The 19786-nt window shown below is 48.5% G+C and overlaps 1 protein-coding gene across 2 annotated transcripts in view; it reads right to left on the reverse strand.

Annotated features, from left to right (window-relative positions):
- The window catches only part of PHLDB3 (pleckstrin homology like domain family B member 3), a 167523-nt gene that overhangs the window by 32281 nt on the left and 115456 nt on the right, over nt 1-19786 (reverse strand). For both annotated transcript variants that reach the window (XM_068241968.1, XM_068241967.1), the window contains exons 8-9: nt 6428-6511; nt 4374-4458 (exon numbers count right to left, since the gene is read on the reverse strand). In XM_068241968.1, coding sequence (XP_068098069.1) covers nt 4374-4458; nt 6428-6511 — 169 coding nt within the window. The remainder of the gene's footprint in view (nt 1-4373; nt 4459-6427; nt 6512-19786) is intronic.

The following is a 19786-nucleotide window of genomic DNA, read 5'->3' on the forward strand; positions in this document are numbered from 1 at the left end:
CAGTGTTCATATACTGTACATGCCCTGCTGCTCTGCTGTGTGAATTGGCAAGTGGACCAAAAACACCCCCCTAACCAGTAACATGTGTAAAGCGGACCTAAAGTGAGAGGCATATGGAAGCGGACATATTTATTTCCTATTAAATAATGCAAATTGCCTGCCTGTCTGCTGCCTCTAATACTTTCAGCCACAGCCCCTGAACAAGCATGCAGGTCAGGTGCTCTGACTGAAGTGTTACTGGATAAGCCACATGCAGGTTTCTGGTGTGATTCAGACACTACTGCAGCCAAATAGACCAGCAGGGCTGCCAGACAACTGCTATTGTTTAACAGGAAATAAATATGGTGCCCTCCATATACCTCTCACTTCAGCTGTCTTATCTTATAACCAACCCTTAACTTATAACTAATGCTGGTTGCCGCAGTCACAGCATCTAACTTGCATGCTCATTCTGGGGCGGTAACTTATAGTATTAGAGGCGGAGCATCAGCTCAGAAGCCAGGCAACTGGCATAGTATATAAGGGAATGAAGATGCCAGCCTCGGTATTGCTCTCCCTGCAGGCGCCCTTTACAAGGTAGCCATGCCAGTAGCACTTTTAGTAAATGTAAACCGAAAAAAATACTTAAAGAGGAACTCCAGTTAAAATAATGTAATTAAAAAAGTGCTTCATTTTTACAATAATTATGTATAAATTATTTAGTCAGTGTTTGCCCATTGTAAAATCTTTCCTCTCCCTGATTTACATTCTGACAGTTATCACATGGTGACATTTTTACTGCTGGCAGGTGATGTCACTGGAAGGACATTACAGCGCTGCGTAATATGTTGGCGCTTTATAAATACAATAAATAAATAAATAAATAATAAGGAGATGCTGCTTGCTTTTTTGGCAGTTGGAAACAGCTGTTATTTCCCACAATGCAACAAGGCTCCCACAGTGTGATGTCAGCACCATGGTGGGAGGCGTTTCACCACAATATCAGCCATACAGCGCCCCCTGATGATCCGTTTGTGAAAAGGAATAGATTTCTCATGGGAAAGGGGGTATCAGCTACCGATTGGGATGACGTTCAATTCTTGGTCACGGTTTCTCTTTAAAGCGGAATATAACCCTGCATTTCAACTTTGCTCTAAAACATTATTTACAGTATATTATATGCAACCAGCATTTTTTTTTTACTAGACCAGCATTGGAAGGGTTACACAGAGCTTTAAAGTTCCTGGAGATTTCTGCAGACGCATCCGAAGCTGACATAGATACATTTTGTTTACAGAAATGTATCTAAGTGTTGAATGTGACTCATCTCTCTGACTGAGAAGGAGCTTGGAGGACAGCCAAAGTGTGTAACATTTCTCAATAGATACATATAGCTAAATAGAATGTAACAATCTGAACTCCTGCATATCTCTCCACGGAACTTTAAACCTCTGTGTTTAACCCTTCCAATGCTGGTCTAGTAAAAAAAAAAATGCTTTTTGCATATAATATGCTGTAAATAATATTCTAGAGCAAAGTTGAAATGCAGGGTTATATTCCGCTTTAAGAAGAGGGAGGGCTCTGGGTCCTTTCACAGTCCCCTGGTTCCAGCGCTGGCTCCCCCGGTAGCAGTATCTTATTAATCGGTCAAATACTGCTCTGTGCTGCTGCTGGAGGCTCAAGTACTCCCAAAGATGGGAAGCTCCATACTGCGCCAGCGCAAGCGCTCTCCCGCACATGTGCAGTACAGAGCCGCCAGTCTTTGGGAGCACTTGGCCTCCTGGAGGCTTCCAAAGTCTCCTTCGGTGGTGGATTCCAATATTGGTGCCTGCGTGGGAATGAGGAGACCAGCAGGAGAATGGGGAGGCACTGTTCCCAAACCCTGTGCTCAAGGCCCACCAACGGTGCATGTTTTGTGGAAATCCACAGGGGTGGTTAATCTGCTCTGCTAAAGCACTAATGACCTCACCTGTGCATGTTTGTGGTTTCCTGCAAAACATGTACTGTTGGTGGCACAGGAGGACAGCGTTGGGGAACTCTGCTCTATAGGACCCAGAGCCTTCCCTCTCCTTAGGCGAGTATCTGCTTGGGTTTTTTTTTTTCAATTTACATTTACTTTAAAGAGGAACTCCAGTGAAAATAATGCAATAAAAAAAGTGCTTCATTTTTACAATAATTATGTATAAATGATTGTCAGTGTTTGCTCATTGTAAAATCTTTCCTCTCCCCGATTTACATTCTGACATTTATTACATGGTGACATTGTTACTGTGGGCAGGTTATGTAGCTGCTCCTAGCTGTTCTGGCTGTTAGAGACAGCTGTAAAGAGCTATTTCCTGTCTGTGAACCTTGTTACATTGTAACAAACTGTCAAAAGTACCGCGGTCCCAGGGCTTCTTGTGGGAAGGGTTTCAGCACAATATCAGTCATACAGTGCCCCCTGATGGTCTGTTTGTGAAAATCAATATATTTCTCATGTAAAAGGGGGTATCAGCTACTGATTGGGATAAAGTTCAATTCTTGGTTGGAGTTTCTCTTTAAGTATTATGTGGCAGAGTGAGTTATTTATGATGCAGAACATACAAACGCTGGCATTTATTATCCCGTGCTGGGTCTCTGAGCAGATGTGTGACCTCTGTACAGCATTCATACAAAGATCACTTATTTCCAAGGCTAAAACAACCGAGAGATGTGACCAAACCACAAGTTCCTGGAACTCATAACCCTGAACGCTGTATGCGGGATAAATATAGAAACGGTCATATCTTGCGGCAGAAGCTAGATTACACATATGGGCTTACTGCCTCTTGCGTCTGTCCATTAGCTGGCTTGTGGTATTGTATGTGGATTGCTGAGAGGTTATACACATGCCTAGGCAAGATTTGCATATATTGTGCCATGTGTCTTTGTTAATTGCCTATCCCTATTTATGCCGGGTACACACCGAATTAGTTATTTCCGACAGGACAGATCTGATTTCCAATGTTTCTGATCGATTTTCCAAACACTCAGTGGGGTAGCAATAGGGGGTGCAGAGGTAGCCACCGCATCGGGGCCCTTGGTCTAGAGGGGCCCCGGAGGGCCCACCTCTCAAACACAGTATTAGCTCTTTATTTGTCCAGTGCTGATAATATTCACTTCTATAGTTGATTGGAATAGTAGTGATCAGTAACACACAGTATCCCATCCCTTCTTGCACCTCTGACACTGTGGTTGTCCTTGATTGGTTTTGGTGCACCGTATCAATCAATTGTCATCTATAGCATGCTTGAGGGGGCCCAATGCTAAACTTGCACAGGGGCCCACAGCTTCTTAGCTACACCACTGCAAAAAATCAATCAGGAAAACGATCGCAAATCAGATGGGACCTGGCCAAAATAATCGATTTGACTCGTCTATCTGATGGGAAATTGCGAGGTCTGTAGTAGGCATTAGGTATAAAATGTTGTTCTATAGTAGGGATGCACAAAAGGTGCCCATACATCTAGCGACAAATCGCTCTCTGATCGAATCTGATCAGTGAGAGGTCTGTCAGCTGCCCAGACACCGCAGGCCGATTCCCGATTGATTCCAACATGAAATCTCTCTGGAATCGTCCGAGTCCGCCGACTCACCGCTGCCCCTCAGTGTATAAATGTGCCCCCCATGTGTGTATGTATACATTGCCTGTCCTATGTTGCTCACTGCGCGGTGCCCATCAGTCTTCGGATTCCGAAACAGTGCCAGGGGTTTCATTACTCTCCCCATTACCGCTCACCGTTACCGCCATGCACCTGATCAACCGCGAGGGTCCGACATCTCGCAGCTTGTCTTATCAATACATGCCACCAATTTTGGCCCACTCTTTGCTGAACCGATTTTCATCCAATTCGATAGTAATTATGGAAATCAGATGGTCGATCGGCCTCCAATTTGAGAGATGAATGGCCACTAATGTATGCCAATAATTCCGAATGGATGAACGCTTTCTGTTAATTTTATGCAAAATGTATGCAGCTCGAAAATGAACCAAGCAAATGCAAGAACAGAGAAACGAGTAGCTTGATTGACAGATCCAAACACGATAGTGTCACCTTGAGGAACAACAGACTCTGCCTGGGAGAACTGGCGGATCCGCCTGGCGGATCGTTCAGTAACAGCCTGATCAGTCCGCCGACAGACTGTACACACGCCGGACTGTCTGCTGAAAACCCGCCCAGCGGGAGGTGGCCCGACGGACCCGTCGTTGGCTTCAGTCAGACTTGTGTACGAGCCTTAACCCTTAACAATCCTTTTCCCCGATCAACCAATTGCAATCGCATAACAGCAGTCCCAAATATTTCGTTTTATTCAATTGCTTCAGTGAATTGAATAAGGGACTTGTTGTCCTGAATGCGTAGTGATGTGTTACTTACTATTTCCATGCAGCGACACCGGCCGGTCAGACTGACGCGCAAAGTTTCCTCTTCTCCTCGGCAGGCTGGAGGTTCTCTGGAGCCCCTAGTGGAAATTTATGAGCACAACATGATAAGAATAAGAAAATTCCTCCTCAAAAGGATATTAGAGGTTTGCACGAAAAATAATTAAAATGAACATGAGGAGAGCGACATATGGTGGCTTTTAAACAATGCACATTGCCCGTCTGTCCTGCTAAACCTCGGCCTCTAATATTTTTAGCCACAGCCCAGAACAAGCATGCAGATCAGATGTTTCTGACAAAATCAGTAGTGTGTAATTCAGACACTACTGAAGGCAGAAAGATTGTTAGGGCTGCCAGGCAACTAGTATAGTTTAACAGGAAATAAATATGGCAGCCTCCATACCCTTCACTTCAGGTGAGCTTTTAAAGCGGGATTGTCACCATAAAAATCAAATTTCAACAGCAACTGGTCTGAGTGTATTAAGTGATAAAGATGCTAATCCTGCATTCAAAACTTTTTCTGCTGTTATGGTTTGGAGTCATCACATACTTTAGGAGCACTGGCCCTTTAGTAGTCAGTGCAAAACAGTTGCATGCTGGGGGTTCTTTTTATCTATAATATATTCCTCCTTCCCTTTAATTCCCTGCCTACCTGCCTATCTGAAACATGATCCTCTGCTCCCTTGTGTTTGCAAGCAAGGCTGAGGTGACTCAGCAATTGGAGGAGAAAAGAAAAAAAAATGAAGGGAAGAATGACATCACGAGTTAACCTAAACTGTGGGCAAAAGACATGGCCCCCACCAGGAACAGAATTCCCTTCCTTTATCAAAATGTGGACAGTACAATACATGTGTTATGTAATTAGATCAGGTATCTATCTACTTATGTGTTTTTCCCCTGGCATAGTATGGCTGATCCTCCTGCTTTAAGATTAAGGTTTTACTGGACACATTTTTCTGTTCTAGTGGACATTCCAACACAATAACTGAGAAGCTTCTGCAGTTCCAGCATGGTGATATTTCTATATGTAAATCATTTAGGCTAGGTCCACACTAGACACAGTTGCAGGACGGACACTGCAGTCCGGATCAGGGGAAGTACCCACCGTACTGCAAACTGATGAAAGTGCATCAGTTTTGCATCAGTTTCCGTTCAGGTTTTTCCCTGACAGAAAACGTCTCCATCATTAGGAAGGAGTGGGAGGATTTTTTTGGGCCAATCATAAAGCTCAGGCTATTTGTTTTCACATCCGTTTTTTGCCTGTGGAGCTGGAGATGCGTTTTCTCATTACTTTCACTACCCCTGCGTGTATCCGTGGTCCTGATCCGTTGCGTGAAAATGCAGCAGGTCCGGACCTTCCGTTCAGGTTTTGAAAACGGATCCCCGCAAACGCAGACGGATCCGTTTTTTACTTGGGTGAGGCTGGCTGCTATTTTCAACATTAGTATCCGGGACTCCGTTTTTCATCAGGTTTGAAAAACGCAGCCACGGATACGTTTCCGGACCTAGTGTGGACGCAGCCTTTTACTCCAGTAACAGACATCTAGCTACTGTAACTGACTCATTTTGCCTGAAGAGCTATACGGCCTTTAAAATGTCTAGGGAAGAATGATACATGGTGTTGAAGGCCCTCTCCCTGTTTTGGGTCAATCGTTCCCGTCTGCTGTAGAATGTGGAGGATTTTTGTTACATTCGGCATACGAATTTGGGTATTCATGTGTATAATAGCCATAAGGTATTATTGTATTAAAAAGTCTGAAACTGAAAAGTGAATCACTTGGAATAACACATTATTGCATAGCTGAATGACAGAAATAAGCCACAGACATTTCTATGTGCAGCCTTACTTTATGAAACTGATGTAGATATAGTTGTTACGCATAAAACCACCAGCAGGGGGCAGCAGATCTCCTTGCAATGACATTGTGCAGTCCAGCATGCAGCACAAGTGAGTTCAGCTGCAGGCAGAGATCTGCAGAGTGTATCCTGTCCACAAACCTGTCCGCCAGGCAGCAGGCAGCAGATTGGCCACTTGTGAATTGCTCCTACCTTCCTGGGGGGGCTCCCCTTGTCTTCCTGCTTGTCTGACTCCTTCCCACACAAGGCACTGAGCGCCAGCAGACGGTCCTTCTCCTACAAACACAAGCAACTCATTAGGTTTCTATATATTTATTATTTATTTGTTTATTGTATTTATAAAGCGCCAACATATTACGCATCGCTGGACATTAGTTAAAAGGTAGCCATACACTGGTCGATTTGCCATCAGATTGACCAACAGATAGATCTCTCTCTGATCGAATCTGATCAGAGAGGGATTGTATGGCTGCTTGTACTGCAAACAGATTGTGAATCGATTTCAGCATGAAATTGATTCACCATCTGTGGAGTTGCCGCTGACCCCCCCCCCCCCCCCCCCCCCAGGGCTACAGCTTCACTTCACGTCCAGGGAACTTTAAACAGTAGAGGGCGCTCTACTGTTTAAACTTCCCGTTGGGACAGGAAAAAGTGAAGCCAGCCGGAACCCAGCGGAGTAGGAACAGCGGTGACAGCGAGGATACGTGTCAGCGGAGAAGGTAATGTATTGCCGCTAGCGTCAGTCGTCGGACATTGGAACGCCGCTATCGACGCACTCCCGACCCGCCAGCGATCGAGCGATATCTTCTGCACGGACTGGTCGATGGGAACGATCGTTTTCGGATGGAAATCGATCATTCTGTCAGCGTTTGCGCAACGATTTCACAGCAGATTCGATCACAGTGATCGAATCTGCTGTATACCGACGGGAAAATGTATGGGCCCCTTAAGTTACAGACAATATTTAGGGGTGACATACGCGGGGGGCGGTCACTGAACTAGATGGGAAGGGAACAGCAGCAGAGCAATAAAGGTGTCTGTAGCAATCTACCGCATGCACCATTTTTTTGGGGGGGGGTTAATCTTTTTTTTTTTTTTTTTTTTTTTTTTTTAATGGGAACTTTTGTGCACATTTTGGTGGGTTTTTGTATGCGTGCATATGCAAATATTACTTTTGCGAGTTTTCTGTGAATACCATTGACGTTAATTTTCTGCAATGCCATTGACTTGCCTTGAAACATAAATCGCACACCACATGTAATAACAAAAGGAAAAAAAAAAGCAGACTTGCCTCACGAATTTAAAAGACAACTGAAGTGAGAGGTATATGGCGGCTGCCATATTTATTTCCTTTTAAAGGGAACCAGAGAGGGATGCATTTTTAAAATAGAAAAGATTTTATACATATCTGGGGCTTCTTCCAGCCCCATAAGCCTGGATCGCTCCCACGCCGCCATCCTCTGCTGCCTGTATCCGCCGATACCAGGTCCCGTCACTTCCGGCGGACGCGGCCAATTCTCTGCATCACAGGGGGTTCCCTCCATACCCTTATGCTTGCGGCTGCGCAGTAGGCTGCCACACACGTAACTGTATGGAGGGAACCCCTGTGATGCGGAGAATTGGCCGCGTCAGCCGGAAGTGACGGGACCCGGTATCGGCGGATACAGGCAGCGGAGGACAGCGGCGTGGGAGCGATCCGTGCGTATGGGGCTGGAGGAAGCCCCAGGTATGTATACTTGATCCTCTCTGGTTCCCTTTAAGCAATACCAGTTGCCTGGCTGTCCTGCTGATCCTCTTCATCTAATACTTTTAGCCACAGCCCCTGAACAAGCATGCAGCATATCAGGTGTTTCTGACAAAATAAGCTGCATGCCTGTTTCTGGTGTAGTTCAGCCACTACTACAGCCAAATAGATCAGCAGGAATGCCAGGAAACTGGTATTGTTTAACAGGAAATAAATATGGCAGCCTCCATATCCCTCTCGCTTCAGTTCACTCGCATTTTCTATTATGGTGACCCTGTCCTCATTTTTAAGTGTTTCAACAGCAAGGACAGAAAAACAGACAGAAAATTTGATAAACCGATGTAGACGATGACATGGACATATTAAAATGTTTTTTTTTAAAACCAGGTGTGTATGAATACAACAGGCAATTAATTGCTTCCTCCATGTGGTCCCCCACATGCATACATGAAATAAAGGCACCTGGAAAAAAGGGCGCAGCAATTGCCGTTAGTAAAATATTGCTAAGGTTAGCGATATTGTACTAGTGAATTAAGATAGTAAAATCAGTAATATTTACTGATATTTTACTCTGGCTAAACCTAACCCTACTCTCCCACAGAACCCTCCCTTGGTGGTGCCTAACCCTAAGACCCCCCCTTATGGTGCCTAAGATGAAGCCCCCTCCCCTGTGGTGCCTAAGACCCCCCTGGTGGTGCCTAACCCTAAGACCCCCCCCTGGTGGTGCCTAACCCTAAGACAAAGCCCCCTTCCCCTATGGTACCTAACCCTTAGATCCTCCTCCCCCCCCCCCCCCCGGTGCTGCCTAACCCTTAGGACCTCCCCTGGTGGTGCCTAACCTTAATCCTCCCCCCCTGTTGGCACCTAACACTAAATCCCCCACCTGAAGCTACCTGCTCCACGCTCGCTGTGCAATGCTGCAATATAGTTCTCCGCAAGTCATTCTATTTCCGGCAAAGTCTCTCCGCAACAAATGGCCCCTCTTGCCATTAACTGGGTCCCTCCGGGCACCCAATTTTACCTTCATAGCCGCATATTGTGGCTTTGCGGATCCTGTGTTTTACAGTAAAAAAAAAAAAAAGGTCAATTTTCCATTCAATGCTGCTAAAAGCAGCTTTTATCATCGACGCCTATGGCGGCACCATTTTTTTCTGTAAGAGCTCCTGCCTCCTTTTTTCCTGCTCCGCCCCCGCATACTGTCTTTATAATTCCATGTGCAGCCTGCTGCTATCCTCCTTATTACACTACAGCCTCCGTGGTCTCGCTGCTGTCCTCCTTATTACACTACAGCCTCCGTGGTCTCGCTGCTGTCCTCCTTATTACACTACAGCCTCCGTGGTCTCGCTGCTGTCCTCCTTATTACACTACAGCCTCCGTGGCCTCGCTGCTGTCCTCCTTATTACACTACAGCCTCCGTGTTCTCGCTGCTATCCTCCTTATTACACTACAGCCTCTGTGGCCTCGCTGCTATCCTCCTTATTACACTACAGCCTCCGTGGCCTCGCTGCTATCCTCCTTATTACACTACAGCCTCCATGGCCTCGCTGCTATCCCCCTTATTACACTACAGCCTCCGTGGCCTCGTTGCTGTCCTTATTACACTACAGCCTCCATGGCCTCGCTGCTGTCCTCCTTATTACACTACAGCCTCCGTGGTCTCGCTGCTGTCCTCCTTATTGCACTACAGCCTCCGTGGCCTCGCTGCTATCCTCCTTATTACACTACAGCCTCCGTGGCCTCGCTGCTATCCTCCTTATTGCACTACAGCCTCCGTGGCCTCGCTGCTATCCTCCTTATTACACTACAGCCTCCGTGGCCTCGCTGCTGTCCTCCTTATTACACTACAGCCTCCGTGGCCTCGCTGCTGTCCTCCTTATTACACTACAGCCCACGTGGCCTCACTGCTGTCCTCCTTATTACACTACAGCCTCCGTGGCCTCACTGCTGTCCTCCTTATTACACTACAGCCTCCGTGGTCTCGCTGCTGTCCTCCTTATTACACTACAGCCTCTGTGGCCTCGCTGCTATCCTCCTTATTACACTACAGCCTCCGTGGCCTCGCTGCTGTCCTCCTTATTACACTACAGCCTCTGTGGCCTCGCTGCTATCCTCCTTATTACACTACAGCCTCCGTGGCCTCGCTGCTATCCTCCTTATTACACTACAGCCTCCGTGGCCTCACTGCTGTCCTCCTTATTACACTACAGCCTCCGTGGCCTCGCTGCTATCCTCCTTATTACACTACAGCCTCCGTGGTCTCGCTGCTATCCTCCTTATTACACTACAGCCTCCGTGGCCTCGCTGCTGTCCTCCTTATTACACTACAGCCTCCGTGGCCTCGCTGCTATCCTCCTTATTACACTACAGCCTCCGTGGTCTCGCTGCTGTCCTCCTTATTACACTACAGCCTCAGTGGCCTCGCTGCTATCCTCCTTATTACACTACAGCCTCCGTGGTCTCGCTGCTATCCTCCTTATTACACTACAGCCTCCGTGGCCTCGCTGCTATCCTCCTTATTACACTACAGCCTCCGTGGCCTCGTTGCTGTCCTCCTTATTACACTACAGCCTCCATGGCCTCGCTGCTATCCCCCTTATTACACTACAGCCTCCGTGGCCTCGTTGCTGTCCTTATTACACTACAGCCTCCGTGGCCTCGCTGCTATCCTCCTTATTACACTACAGCCTCTGTGGCCTCGCTGCTATCCTCCTTATTACACTACAGCCTCTGTGGCCTCACTGCTATCCTCCTTATTACACTACAGCCTCTGTGGCCTCGCTGCTATCCTCCTTATTACACTACAGCCTCCGTGGCCTCGCTACTATCCTCCTTATTACACTACAGCCTCCGTGGTCTCGCTGCTATCCTCCTTATTACACTACAGCCTCCGTGGCCTCGCTGCTGTCCTTATTACACTACAGCCTCCGTGGTCTCGCTGCTGTCCTCCTTATTACACTACAGCCTCCGTGGCCTCGCTGCTGTCCTCCTTATTACACTACAGCCTCCGTGGCCTCGCTGCTATCCTCCTTATTACACTACAGCCTCCGTGGTCTCGCTGCTATCCTCCTTATTACACTACAGCCTCCGTGGCCTCGCTGCTGTCCTCCTTATTACACTACAGCCCACGTGGCCTCACTGCTGTCCTCCTTATTACACTACAGCCTCCGTGGCCTCACTGCTGTCCTCCTTATTACACTACAGCCTCCGTGGTCTCGCTGCTATCCTCCTTATTACACTCCAGCCTCCGTGGCCTCGCTGCTATCCTCCTTATTACACTACAGCCTCTGTGGCCTCGCTGCTATCCTCCTTATTACACTACAGCCTCCGTGGCCTCGCTGCTGTCCTCCTTATTACACTACAGCCTCTGTGGCCTCACTACTGTCCTCCTTATTACACTACAGCCTCCGTGGCCTCGCTGCTATCCTCCTTATTACACTACAGCCTCTGTGGCCTCGCTGCTATCCTCCTTATTACACTACAGCCTCCGTGGCCTCGCTGCTATCCTCCTTATTACACTACAGCCTCCGTGGCCTCGCTGCTGTCCTCCTTATTACACTACAGCCTCCGTGGCCTCGCTGCTGTCCTCCTTATTACACTACAGCCCACGTGGCCTCGCTACTATCCTCCTTATTACACTACAGCCCACGTGGCCTCACTGCTGTCCTCCTTATTACACTACAGCCTCCGTGGCCTCACTGCTATCCTCCTTATTACACTCCAGCCTCCGTGGCCTCGCTGCTGTCCTCCTTATTACACTACAGCCTCCGTGGCCTCGCTGCTGTCCTCCTTATTACACTACAGCCTCCGTGGCCTCGCTGCTGTCCTCCTTATTACACTACAGCCTCCGTGGTCTCGCTGCTGTCCTCCTTATTACACTACAGCCTCCGTGGCATCGCTGCTATCCTCCTTATTACACTACAGCCTCCGTGGCCTCGCTGCTATCCTCCTTATTACACTACAGCCTCCGTGGCCTCGCTGCTATCCTCCTTACACTACAGCCTCCGTGGCCTCGCTGCTGTCCTCCTTACACTACAGCCTCCGTGGCCTCGCTGCTGTCCTCCTTACACTACAGCCTCCGTGGCCTCGCTGCTATCCTCCTTATTACACTACAGCCTCCGTGGCCTCGCTACTGTCCTCCTTACACTACAGCCTCCGTGGCCTCGCTGCTATCCTCGTTATTACACTACAGCCTCCGTGGTCTCGCTACTGTCCTTATTACACTACAGCCTCCGTGGCCTCGCTGCTGTCCTCCTTATTACACTACAGCCCACGTGGCCTCGCTACTGTCCTCCTTATTACACTACAACCTCCGTGGTCTCGCTACTGTCCTCCTTATTACACTACAGCCTCTGTGGCCTCACTACTGTCCTCCTTATTACACTACAGCCTCCGTGTTCTTGCTGCTGTCCTCCTTATTACACTACAGCCTCCGTGGCCTCGTTGCTATCCTCCTTATTACACTACAGCCTCCGTGGCCTCGCTACTGTCCTCCTTATTACACTACAGCCTCCGTGTTCTCGCTGCTATCCTCCTTATTACACTACAGCCTACGTGGCCTCGCTGCTATCCTCCTTATTACACTACAGCCTCCGTGGCCTCACTGCTGTCCTCCTTATTACACTACAGCCTCCGTGGTCTCGCTGCTGTCCTCCTTATTACACTACAGCCTCCGTGGTCTCGCTGCTGTCCTCCTTATTACACTACAGCCTCCGTGGTCTCGCTACTGTCCTCCTTATTACACTACAGCCTCCGTGGCCTCGTTGCTATCCTCCTTATTACACTACAGCCTCCGTGGCCTCGCTACTGTCCTCCTTATTACACTACAGCCTTCGTGGCCTCGTTGCTATCCTCCTTATTACACTACAGCCTCTGTGGCCTCGCTACTATCCTCCTTATTACACTACAGCCTCTGTGGCCTCGCTGCTATCCTCCTTATTACACTACAGCCTCTGTGGCCTCGCTGCTATCCTCCTTATTACACTACAGCCTCTGTGGCCTCGCTGCTATCCTCCTTATTACACTACAGCCTCCGTGGCCTCGCTGCTATCCTCCTTATTACACTACAGCCTCCGTGGCCTCGCTGCTATCCTCCTTATTACACTACAGCCTCCGTGGCCTCGCTGCTATCCTCCTTATTACACTACAGCCTCCGTGGCCTCGCTACTATCCTCCTTATTACACTACAGCCTCCGTGTTCTCGCTGCTATCCTCCTTATTGCACTACAGCCTCCGTGGTCTCGCTGCTGTCCTCCTTATTACACTACAGCCTCCGTGGTCTCGCTGCTATCCTCCTTATTACACTACAGCCTCCGTGGCCTCGCTGCTATCCTCCTTATTACACTACAGCCTCCGTGGCCTCGCTGCTATCCTCCTTATTACACTACAGCCTCTGTGGCCTCGCTACTGTCCTCCTTATTACACTACAGCCTCCATGGCCTCGCTGCTGTCCTCCTTATTACACTACAGCCTCCGTGGCCTCGCTGCTATCCTCCTTATTACACTACAGCCTCCGTGGCCTCGCTGCTATCCTCCTTATTACACTACAGCCTCTGTGGCCTCGCTGCTATCCTCCTTATTACACTACAGCCTCCGTGGCCTCGCTATTGTCCTCCTTATTACACTACAGCCTCCGTGGTCTCGCTGCTGTCCTCCTTATTACACTACAGCCTCCGTGGTCTCGCTGCTGTCCTCCTTATTACACTACAGCCTCTGTGGCCTCGCTGCTATCCTCCTTATTACACTACAGCCTCCGTGACCTCACTGCTATCCTCCTTATTACACTACAGCCTCCGTGGCCTCGTAGCTATCCTCCTTATTACACTACAGCCTCTGTGGCCTCACTACTGTCCTCCTTATTACACTACAGCCTCCGTGGTCTCGCTGCTGTCCTCCTTATTACACTACAGCCTCCGTGGTCTCGCTGCTGTCCTCCTTATTACACTACAGCCTCCGTGGTCTCTCCAAAAGCCTGACTTTCCATTGTACACTAATTTAACAAACATTGGATTCTTGAAGTTACCGCAGCCTGGGGGATAGTTATTGGTGACACTACACTGATCCCCTGTCTGCAGAACCCATAGTGCACCATGGCGATACAGTCAGTGTGTTTCAGTTGGCTGCATTAGATGGGTAAGCAGACAATAAACCTCTTAATGTTTATAGATGTTGAGAAGTGAAAGGTCAGGCTGTATATAGAGCTATGTACGTCGTAAAACCAGAAACATTCCAGGCCTCAACAGAACCGCATTGTCCTCTCTGGCAATCAACACTCATTTCCATATTTTATCACCATACCAGCAGTTCCATATGTATGTCCAGCTGTCAATCACTGAAACATTTCTACCGTATCTGTCTACATACTAGATTATTCTCTGATTCTGCACATTGCAGACCTTCTTTAGAGAATGTCAAATAAATAAGGTCACTGTCTCTTAACCACTTGCTGTCCCTATGACGTAAAAATAAGTCTCTGCACTCTCCATCCCACAAAATCTTAAGCCCAATCTGCACGATACGATTCTTTGTGCGATTCGATTATGATTCTATTTACGATCCGATTAAATCCGACATGTCCGATCGGGTTTCGATTAGATTCAATTCGATTTGCCATTGTTTTGCAATGGCAAATCGAATTGAATCGAATCGAATCCCGATCGGACATGTCGGATTTAATCGGATCGTAAATAGAATCGTAATCAAATCGCACAAATAATCGTATCGTGGAGATGGGGCTTTAGATAACACGGTTTATCTCTGACCTGATAACATCATTCACTACAGAGTTGTAAAATAATGACAGCAAATCCCACTCCTCCTCCCTGGGAATTCAATGGCAGACTTAATTAGTAAACAAGTGTAAAATACACATTCCAGGAGCAGACAGTAGCAGTACACATTACTTAATTGTTACATCGAATACATTATCAAAACAAATGAACTGTTTAAATAAACAGGAGGGATGGACAAATAAAATGTGTGGATTTAATGTACAATAAAATTGTTTACATTAAAGCTAAAATGTATGAAAGTGGATAAATTGTGTATTTTTTCACTTTTTTCCTTATTTTCCTTTTAAAATGCATAGAAAATAAGATAATTACTAATAACAAAATATCAGCCACAAAAAGCCGTATTTGTCCTGAAAAAAAAAAAAAAAAACAATCTATAGATCATTTAGTTGTGATAATTATTGATAAAGTTATTTCCAAAGTAATCACAGCCGAGCTGAACCGTGAAAATTACCAGGGTAGGGAAGTGATTAAAGTGGGGATAAACTCCATACTCACTGAACAACAAAAATCATCCAGTAAGAAATTGTATTTTTTTTCCCCTTATCTATCCTGTTTTTAGTGTTTACTGTGAGAAATAGAAATGCAATATACTATATATACTATATATATATATATATATATATATATATATATATATATATATATATATATATATATATATATATATATATATATTATTTATTTTTTTTGCTGGTTTCCATCTTTCAAAAGTGACATAACTTCTGCCCTTTTCATCTAGAAAAAAAAAATCACTACAAAAAAGTCTGAAATTCGCTGTACAAAAACGCTACCAAAAACTTGCAATTAGCGATCTGTAGTGAGCCCCGGGCCTCAATGCCTAATTCATTTTTGTGAGATACTGTAGTTTAGTAATTTGATTGTACTAACACTTATAAGGTGGACAACATGCAGTCAGAGTAGGAGGGGAAGCGAGAGGAGGGAGAGGTCATCATTGGGGGAAGGCAGCTTGTTGTGCTGTGTGAGGAGTTGACAGTGAGTAAGGAGGTGGAGGCAGGAGAGCATCATTGGGGAAAAGCAGCTTGTTGTGCTGTGAGGAGTCTGACAGTGAGTGAGGAGGGGGAGGCAGGAGAGCATCATTGGGGAAAAGCAGCTTGTTGTGCTGTGTGAGGAGTCTGACAATGAGTGAGGAGGTGGAGGCAGGAGAGCATCATTGGGGAAAAGCAGCTTGTTGTGCTGTGTGAGGAGGCTGACAGTGAGTGAGGAGGGGGGAGGCAGGAGAGCATCATTGGGGAAAAGCAGCTTGTTGTGCTGTGTGAGGGGTCTGGCAGTGAGTGAGGAGGGGAGGGGGGTGCAGGAGAGCATCATTGGGGAAAAGCAGCTTGTTGTGCTGTGTGAGGGGTCTGGCAGTGAGTGAGGAGGGGCGAGGCAGGAGAGCATCATTGGGGGAAAAGCAGCATGTTGTGCTGTGTGAGGGCTCTGGCAGTGAGTGAGGAGGGGGAAGACAGGAGAGCATAATTGGGGAGAAGCAGCTTGTTGTGCTGTGTGAGGGGTCTGGCAGTGAGTGGGGAGGGGGGAGACAGGAGAGCATAATTGGGGAAAAGCAGCTTGTTGTGCTGTGTGAGGGCTCTGGCAGTGAGTGAGGAGGGGGGAGACAGGAGAGCATAATTGGGGAAAAGCAGCTTGTTGTGCTGTGTGAGGGGTCTGGCAGTAAGTGAGGAGGCAGGAGAGCATCATTGGGAAAAAGCAGCTTGTTGTGCTGTGTGAGGGGTCTGGCATTGAGTGAGGAGGGGGGAGGCAGGAGAGCATCATTAGAGAAAAGCAGATTGTTGTGCTATGTGAGGAGTCTGACGGTGAGTGAGGAGGGGCGAGGCAGGAGAGCATCATTGGGGAAAAAGCAGCTTGTTGTGCTGTGTAAGGAGTCTGACGGTGAGTGAGGGGGGAGGCAGGAGGTCATCATTGGGGAAAAGCAGCTTGTTGTGCTGTGTGAGGAGTCTGACAGTGAGTGAGGAGGGGGAGGCAGGAGAGCATCATTGGGGAAAAGCAGCTTGTTGTGCTGTGTGAGGAGTGACAGTGAGTGAGGAGGGGGAGGCAGGAGAGCAGCATTGGGGAAAAGCACCTTGTTGTGCCGTGTGAGGAGTCTGACAGTGAGTGAGGAGGGGGGAGGCAGGAGAGCATCATTGGGGAAAAGCAGCTTGTTGTGCTGTGTGAGGAGTCTGACAGTGAGTGGGGAGGGAGCAGGCAGGAGAGCATCATTGGGGAAAAGCAGCTTGTTTTGCTGTGTGAGGAGTCTGACAGTGAGTGAGGAGGGGGAGGCAGGAGAGCATCATTGGGGAAAAGCAGCTTGTTGTGCTGTGTGAGGAGTGACAGTGAGTGAGGAGGGAGGAGGCAGGAGAGCATCATTGGGGAAAAGCAGCTTGTTGTGCTGTGTGAGGAGTCTGACAGTGAGTGAGGAGGGGGAGGCAGGAGAGCATCATTGGGGAAAAGCAGCTTGTTGTGGTGTGTAAGGAGTCTGACAGTGAGTGAGGAGGGGGGAGGCAGGAGAGCAGCACTGGGGAAAAGCAGCTTGTTGTGGTGTGTGAGGAGTGACAGAGAGTGAGGAGGGGGGAGGCAGGAGAGCATCATTGGGGAAAAGCAGCTTGTTGTGGTGTGTGAGGAGTGACAGAGAGTGAGGAGGCAGGAGAGCATCATTGGGGAAAAGCAGCTTGTTGTGCTGTGTGAGGAGTGACAGAGAGTGAGGAGGCAGGAGAGCATCATTGGGGAAAAGCAGCTTGTTGTGCTGTGTGAGGAGTCTGACAGTGAGTGAGAAGGGGGGGGGGGGGGGGGCAGGAGAGCAGCAGTGTTTCATGTGACTTGCACAGCAGAAGGGAGGAGGTGGCACTGCTGTCCTGGGGGCGGCATCCTCACAAGTTTGCCTCAGGCAGCAAAAAGTCTAGAACCGGCCCCAGCTATAGGTTGTAGTTTGGGCGCTGGCAAAAGACAAGAGCTCAAGTTATGAAAAAAGCAGCGTAGCTAAGCCGCCAGCAGTAGCTACTAGCTGGCAGCCGAATTGCATTTTCCCCTGAGCTCACAGCTGCAAGGAGGGGGAATAGTATGCATCACCGCTGGGACTTGTGCAGGAGCAGGGGAGCCATTTTTCAGCTTCACCCTGTGCCCAAATTTCCCGATGCCTTAATTACATGTATGTAAAAAATCCTATGAAGTTTAAAAAAATTAATGATATATCTTTGTAGTAACTTCAAAAAATAAAGGGCAAATGAAAGTTTTGAGCGTTTCGTCCCTTTCAAGCCCTCCTGGCAATCATTGTCTGCAGCCCTCGTGTGCCTGTCTCTGTGCGGAGCTGTGTTGCCTGCCTGTGTCTGTGCGGAGCTGTGTTGCCTGCCTGTGTCTGTGCGGAGCTGTGTTGTCTGCCTGTGTCTGTGCGGAGCTGTGTTGTCTGCCTTTGTCTGTGTGGAGCTGTGTTGTCTGCCTGTGTCTGTGCGGAGCTGTGTTGTCTGCCTGTGTCTGTGCGGAGCTGTGTTGTCTGCCTGTGTCTGCGTGGAGCTGTGTTGTCTGCCTGTGTCTGTGTTGTCTGCCTGTGTCTGTGTGGAGCGGTGTTGTGTGTCTGTGTGGAGCTGTGTTGTCTGCCTGTGTCTGTGCGGAGCTGTGTTGTGTGTCTGTGTGGAGGTGTGTTGTGTGTCTGTGTGGAGCTGTGTTGTCTGCCTGTGTCTGTGTGGAGCTGTGTTGTCTGCCTGTGTCTGTGCGGAGCTGTGTTGTCTGCCTGTGTCTGTGCGGAGCTGTGTTGTCTGCCTGTGTCTGTGCGGAGCTGTGTTGTCTGCCTGTGTCTGTGCGGAGCTGTGTTGTCTGCCTGTGTCTGTGTGGAGCTGTGTTGTCTGCCTGTGTCTGTGTGGAGCTGTGTTGTCTGCCTGTGTCTGTGTGGAGCTGTGTTGTGTGTCTGTGTGGAGCTCTGTGTTGTCTGCCTGTGTCTGTGCAGAGCTGTGTTGTGTGTCTGTGTGGAGGTGTGTTGTGTGTCTGTGTGGAGCTGTGTTGTCTGCCTGTGTCTGTGTGGAGCTGTGTTGTCTGCCTGTGTCTGTGTGGAGCTGTGTTGTGTGTATGTGTGGAGCTGTGTTGTCTGCCTGTGTCTGTGCGGAGCTGTGTTGTGTGTCTGTGTGGAGGTGTGTTGTGTGTCTGTGTGGAGCTGTGTTGTCTGCCTGTGTCTGTGTGGAGCTGTGTTGTCTGCCTGTGTCTGTGCGGAGCTGTGTTGTGTGTCTGTGTGGAGCTGTGTTGAGTGTCTGTGTGGAGGTGTGTTGTGTGTCTGTGTGGAGCTGTGTTGTCTGCCTGTGTCTGTGTGGAGCTGTGTTGTGTGTCTGTCTGTGTGGAGCTGTGTTGTGTGTCTATGTGGAGCTGTGTTGTCTGCCTGTGTCTGTGTGGAGCGGTGTTGTGTGTCTGTGTCTGTGTGGAGCTGTGTTGTGTGTCTATGTGGAGCTGTGTTGTGTGTCTGTGTGGAGCTGTGTTGTGTGTCTGTGCGGAGCTGTGTTGTATGTCTGTGCGGAGCTGTGTTGTCTGCCTGTGTCTGTGCGGAGCTGTGTTGTGTGTCTGTGTGGAGCTGTGTTGTCTGCCTGTGTCTGTGTGCGGAGCTGTGTTGTCTGCCTGTGTATGTGTGGAGCTCTGTGTTGTCTGCCTGTGTCTGTGCGGAGCGGTGTTGTCTGCCTGTGTCTGTGTGGAGCTGTGTTGTCTGCCTGTGTCTGTGCGGAGCTGTGTTGTCTGCCTGTGTCTGTGCGGAGCTGTGTTGTCTGCCTGTGTCTGTGCGGAGCTCTGTGTTGCCTGCCTGTGTCTGTGCGGAGCTCTGTGTTGCCTGCCTGTGTCTGTGCGGAGCTGTGTTGCGTGTCTGTGTGGAGCTGTGTTGTCTGCCTGTGTCTGTGCGGAGCTGTGTTGTGTGTCTGTGTGGAGCTGTGTTGCCTGCCTGTGTCTGTGTGGAGCTGTGTTGTGTGTCTGTGCAAAGCTGTGTTGTCTGCCTGTGTCTGTGTGGAGCTGTGTTGTCTGCCTGTGTCTGTGTGGAGCTCTGTGTTGTCTGCCTGT

This window comes from Hyperolius riggenbachi, chromosome 6 (assembly GCF_040937935.1).
Source record: "Hyperolius riggenbachi isolate aHypRig1 chromosome 6, aHypRig1.pri, whole genome shotgun sequence".
Lineage (NCBI taxonomy): Eukaryota > Metazoa > Chordata > Amphibia > Anura > Hyperoliidae > Hyperolius > Hyperolius riggenbachi.